This window comes from Arachis ipaensis, chromosome B5 (assembly GCF_059453495.1).
Source record: "Arachis ipaensis isolate K30076 ecotype BB chromosome B5, ASM5945349v1, whole genome shotgun sequence".
NCBI lineage: Eukaryota > Viridiplantae > Streptophyta > Magnoliopsida > Fabales > Fabaceae > Arachis > Arachis ipaensis.
Window position 1 is genome coordinate 22,442,825 of NC_142440.1, and position 6,778 is coordinate 22,449,602.

A 6,778-nucleotide genomic window follows, 5' to 3' on the forward strand; every position below is an offset into this window, starting at 1 on the left:
ATTATTATTATTATTATTATTATTATTATTATTATTATTATTATTATTATCAAATTAAATGGGTCACTATTAATGTATGCATTAACTATCTCCTAATAAAATTATTGCACTTGAATGAGAATTAGAACTATATCAATTGATATAATTAGAATGATTAAAAATATCGATAATTGATAAGTAGTTTAATAAAGCATTAAATATTTTTGATATAATTATAATGAAGATATTTTCTTAAATTAATATAATCATGCATTATTCATGAGCTAATTAATTGTAATATAATTAGAATAAATTTATTTGAGAGAAAAAAAGAGTTCATATGTAATTTTCAAAAATTATAATAATTTTTTTATTTATGTATACGTATATATTAATTTTGTTAAATAATTCTATATATATATTACGGTAATTTTTCTTAATATATATACATATACATAAATAATTATACACATATACATAAATAAAAAAACATATGAATTATATTTTGTTAAACTCCATGTTACCGGTTATTAAAAGTATTTAAATCACATATATTATTTTTTTTGTTATAATTATTTCGTTTTATATATATGATTTTTTTATTCAACAATCGTGCAATAATTTTTTATTTTTTATATCCATATATATTCCTCAATTCCGGCTCCATTGTTTCTTTTCTAATAGTGATGTTTTAATTTTTTGTTTTTTTTTTTCACGTATCTTTTCTTTTTTTTTTAAATAGTGATATTTTAATATTTTTTTAAATACATTTTTCTTAATAATTACATTACTAATCTAAAAAATAAAATGAAAAAAAAAGGTGATACATATATCCAGGAAAGAAAATAAACTTAAAAATTAGAAAAAAAATTTTATATTAGAAAATGTAAAAATCATATATTCAAAAAGAATAGTTGTAATATATAAATTGAGTCAATAATTTAAATTTCTCTAAAACTAATTTAATCAAATACCAATATTAGAAATAAATTACTTAAATAATATTTAATCTATTCTACTCCTTAGACACGTATAGATTAGAGTCATTCTCGTAACGACAACCAACTGAAACAACATCGTAAGTTCGAACATTTAGAATTCGTGCAAATTTAGACCATTCCCTTATTCTTTGAAAACCTTCTGTATCCCTGATAGAGTTAAAACGTGTAGCCATTAAAAAGCAATAAAAAAGTCCCTTTTAGTTTTTTATTTATTAATTATTAATTTATTATAATTAATTTCACAATATTTATTATATGTTATTCATCTTACAAATTAATACAATCAATTAATTGACTTAAATTATCGATAATTAATTTTAATTGATATAACTCATTTCGCTATACTTTCTAAATAAATTATTAAAAATGCATGTCTCAATTTTTTAAAAGTAGAATAAAATAAATTACATAAATTGAGTAGATATAAATCTGAAAATTATAAAATTTTACTAACAACTCAAATAAATTAGTACCATAAAACTAAATTTAATGTCTATTTTAAAAATAATTACTGACCTTTTATTCTTTTAATTATTAATAATTTAAATAAAGTAATATCCTATAACTTATTTTGTTATCTATTTTAAGTAATTACTAACATTCTATTTTTCTAATTATTTGCGTGTCTTATTTATCATTTATACTTTCGATCAATTATATTAATAAACAAATAAACTAAATTAACTCCAGTTATACTTGGACTATTCAATAATTTAACATAATCTTTTTAATTTAGGATTAATTACTTCCGATAGAAAATAAAAAATTTAGAGTAATTCAATATTATGAACATTAATTATTATTGTGAAATAACCTAAAATCATAATGCAATTTATTTTTAAAGAAATAATCAAGTATTATTGTTAATTATGAAATAACCTAAAATCATAATGCATTTTATTTTTAAAGAAACAATCATCCATTAATATCTATAAATAGAAATTATCGTCAAAATGCTTTGATTAAAAATATGAGGGGTTAATTACTATTCATTATTAATAATATATCGATTATATCAAAAAGTAAAAATATAATTTTCTGCATTTACACCATTAGAAAAATTACCATCATGAGTAAAATTTTGTCAAAAAAAAAAGAGAATAAAATTGCATACATAGCGAATTTAAAAAATAAATGTCGTTAAGTAATTATGTTTTTTTTAATATGGTAAAAAATTAAATATCATAAACTATATTTTTTCAAAAGTAATCCTTTTAAGTTGTTATGTTTGACATGGTTTATTTGTACGTAATTTAAATTGACATTATTTTTAATTATAATAATTATTTATCCTTAATACTTATTTTTAGAATTTAATAATTTATCATGCCTTACAATAATTATCTATAAAAAATATATATATCCGAAAAAATTATTAAATAAATTTATTTTTTTGCCCTATTTTCACATTAAAAAATTTTTTGTTCTGTCTTTTTTAATTGTTATTATGTTATTAGAATTATTAAATAATATTAAAAAATTCTTTAAAAATAGAAATAGCGATGGCACCTGTAAACCCCGGTTAAATTAGTAGATAATTAGTCAATAAATTAGTTTTTAATAAGGAGGATTAGAAATGTGAAAATTATATCAAATTAGAATATAGCTCATCGAAACGAGAATTTTGACACCAATTTCGAAGAAAACGGCCCAAGATTGGACCGAACAAGCTAAACCGGTTGAACCGGGTCCAAACTGGACCCGTGGGCCCAACTGGACCATCCCATTAAATGAGTTTAAAGCTCATTTCTTTCTTTATACGCAGCAGAAGCAGCAACGTAAATGGGGGAAGGAGAGGAGAAGCGTACCGAAACCTTATGGTAACTTCAACCCGCCGTAGCTTCTCCGTCTGAGCTCCGATTGTTGCATCGTTTGCGGTCACGCGTCCACCGCGTCGAGCTCGACATTTCTACCAGAACAATTTCATAGGTAACTCATTTTTCTATTTCCAACCATCTTTTCCCCTAATTTTGGAAAATTAAGTAGGGATATTGAATTTCTTTGTTCTTTGATGTTTTAGGATCCAATTAGTTTGAGGAAAACGTTCACTCTTACTTATGTGAAGCTTGGGTAAGGTGATGATACGATAATTCTATTTTAATTTTATTGAATTTGAGCTTTGAGTATTAAATTAGATATATATGTGTTATGAATGTGTATTAGGTTGTGAATAAATAATTGGAGCTTGAAATTGTGAATATTGGAACTTGGAGGAAGCTGAGCTTAGAGTTTGTTGAATTTTGAGGGGATGTCTTGATTTTGAATAAATTACTTTGGTCGTTACGTGGAAATCGGCCAAGGTATGGTTTAGGTTTCTTGCATTTGATATATAATATTTTGTGAAAACTTAGGCTAGATGACCATAGGATAAGTTAGATTGCATGTGTATATTTAATACTTAGTATCCTATTGATGAATATGGTTGGTTTGGTGCTTGATGATTAACTGGTAATTTGGTGAATTATTGATTTAAGGTATAACTATTGTGGAGGTTGTTGTGATAATGAGGTATTTTGTGTTAAAAGCCTAGGATTTGTGAACTATGATTCCTAGTTGAATTTTAGTTGTTGGATTTGAATATTGTATGAGTATAATTGTTGATCTGAGGTAGATTTATTGTGGTGATTGTTATGATGATGAGAAAGGGTATGTTGAATTGAAAAGAATGCAGGTTTGGACCCGAAAAGGGTGGCAAAGTACGAGTTTTAGAGGAGATGCTGTCGAAATTTTATAAAAATTAGAGATTTTGTTTAGATGATTATTTAAATTGATTTAGATTCAAAGGTTATATGATTTGATTTTGAGTTATTAAGAAAATGAGTATGTTTTAAGTTTGATTCATTTAGAAAAGAATGAATTATGTTTTGAATTGGAACTATTGATGGACGGAATGTGAGGTGTGATAATGAAATATAAGGATTGAATATGATTGATGTATGATGATGAATGAGATGCGATTGAGAATGATGTGGATGTTGATGAATTATAATTGAATTATTTATATAGCTTATGAATTTGAATGATTTGAGATACGAGATTCCCTTGATAAAGTGCCGTGGCTTGCCACCACGTGTACCAGGTAGAAAACTCGATACTCTGTTGACCCTACGACGTAAGTGTGACCGGGCACTATATAAATTCCCAGGAATGTAACCCCCATTGAGCAATATTGAATATATGAGAAAAAGCTATGCATAGACTCTTAGGGATGCACGTCGGGAGACAGTCTAAGTTCAATTCAGACTTGTCGGATTGGCTGGATAACCGGCAGATGAGCCTCATCAGCCATAGGACAGGCATGCATCATATGCATATTACTTGAGTTACTTGCTTGTGCTCTAATTGGGTGTGCCTAATTGTACTTGCCATGTTAAATGAATATTTTTTACTTGCAATATTTGTAACCTTCCCTTTATCTGCTTATTTGTCTGTGAAATGTATAATGGAGTTGGAGGTATGGAGGAATGGCACTATGGGATTTAGATTTAAGGTTAAGTTAAGTTAGGTTTAGATATTCTTAGAAAACCACTCTTTATGGCTTCTGTTTAATACTTTAAGCTCTATAATCTGAGTGTCGGCGTTCTAGGATTGTCTCTGGCATTCCCAGGACCTTATATATTATGTGTGTGGCACCTTTACCATACTGAGAACCTCCGGTTCTCATTCCATACTATGTTGTTATTTTTCAGATGCAGGTCGAGAGGCGTCTCGTTAAGCGTCTGGGCTCCTGAAGCGAAGTGGTTACTGGGTTATTTTGTTGCATAGCGATGTATATATTTGCACTTAGCTCTTTCTCTCCGCATAACTCGTTCTTTTTGGTCCTCTTAGAGGCTTATGGAGAGGCAGGATTTTGTTTATGTACTTTTGAGTTTTGGATATATATGTATATATGTGTAAATATTCTCGGGCCAGCCTTGACTTCGCTGGCTGAGTTAGGAGCTTGTTATTTTGTATTTTTGGCACTCTACTCCTAATTTTATTATCCTATGGTTAATAGTTATAGTTTTCTTAGCACGCAAGTTAACTCGTACCTTGGGCATTGCGCTTTTTTATTTCGCGATTTTTACTTCCCTTTTTCTTCAAGGCTCCTAGCATATTACAATCTTTCTGCTATTACATATATACGTTTTATTTTTAGAGGTCGTAATAGCACACCACCTCTGTTTTACGGCTTAAGCATAAAGCTTTGTGCGGTAGGGTGTTACAGCACCTTGAATAATTAATTCAATAGAATTAAAATTTAAACAAATAGGATGATTCAATCAATTATACAAATAATAGCATATTTATAAATATTAATAATGAAAATAGTCTCACTAACATAAATTGTAACGACCCAGTCCCAGTAAGTCATGATCATACTAGAAATCAAGTGTCACCAACTTGTTCCACTGAAACTTTTACTATTAATATTAAGCCTATAATCGAGTTAGCGTGCTATCGAGTTTTGAAAAGACTTTTATTTTATAAAACAATTTGCGAGGACAGCTAATTAAACATACACAAGCCATAATAAAAAATTAAACAAATCATACACAAGCCAGCATTATGTATACCCACAACACATAGCATAGACCATACATACGCATACAGGTACTATCGTGTGTGTATATATATATATATATATATATATATCATAAGTTAGCATACCACCCTTTAGAAATATTACTATGTACAAATCAACACTCCGAGCCCTGGTTCATATAGAAAATTCATAAGCTGGCGTCCGAACTAGCCTAGTCAACTATGTACATCCTACTCTCTCAGTGAGTCTAACTAAAAGTGAGAGACTAACACAAAAGCTAGGCTATCGCAAAAAAACTATCAAAAGGCACAACCGCAACTCTCAAGCCTCAGCTATCATCGTCAGAGGAGATCACAACCACATCAGAACACTCCTCAGGATCCTCGTCCTTGTCGTCGGAAATCTCTATAACCTCAGGAGGGGCACTGGCACTCGTGCTATTGGTCTGACCAGCACTCGCCGGTCCACTAATAGAGGCGGTGAGCGGCTCCTCAGAAGATGGTTCGGATGAAGATACTGAGATTTGCTCCACTGGGATATCCTCCTCCGGTACAAGCTCCGGAATATGCTTCTCCATGGACTCAGGCTCAGGGTCCGCCTGATCTGCAGGCTGATCGGGATGCTGGTGAGGCACCGGCCCATCATGAAACGGGTGAAATAGAGCATCCGGGTGAAGCCACTGCAGCGGGAACTCATAGGGCATGTCGAGGTTAAACTCTGGAGTGTCAATCGGGTGGCTGAAAGGATGATCACGTAGAATGTACACGCGAGTCCTAATCTCCGCAGCTACCACATAAAACCTATGCTGTACTATATCCTCGTATATATAGGGAGGGTCCATCTCGTAAAATATAACTCCGGTCTCCATCTGAAGGGGAGGAAGAAAATGGGTAAGAACTGGGGGGTTCTTAGTAGGGTCGAGGGTAGTTAGTTTAATAAGGGTTACCACAGTTCAAGTAATTCTCAAAAAAATATACAAGATTCACAGAGAAGTATCTAATTACCACAATTAAGAGTAACAGTAAGGAATGCATAAATACAGGAAGACAATCGCAAATAATTTCACCATATCAAGCAAAATGCAAATGCACAACAAGGATGATGCATGTCTAGTCCTATCGCAGGTAATGAGCTCATTTATCGGTTTCGGCCCGCACCCGACGCAATCCGACTCGCAAGTCAGATAAGACATTCCAGCGGCATAACCTCTGCAAGGTCTCAACCTCTTGCAGGCGTTGATTCTTCAGCTGAAGTATGCCGAACATGACCTCTG

General features: G+C 30.6%; 1 protein-coding gene across 1 annotated transcript; it reads right to left on the minus strand.

Annotated features, from left to right (window-relative positions):
- Nucleotides 1-5,833: 5,833 nt before the first annotated feature.
- Nucleotides 5,834-6,373, minus strand: LOC148563583 (uncharacterized). Its single transcript, XM_088487751.1, has one exon. The coding sequence runs from the start codon at nucleotides 6,371-6,373 to the stop codon at nucleotides 5,834-5,836; it is 540 nt and encodes a 179-aa protein (XP_088343877.1).
- Nucleotides 6,374-6,778: the final 405 nt, after the last annotated feature.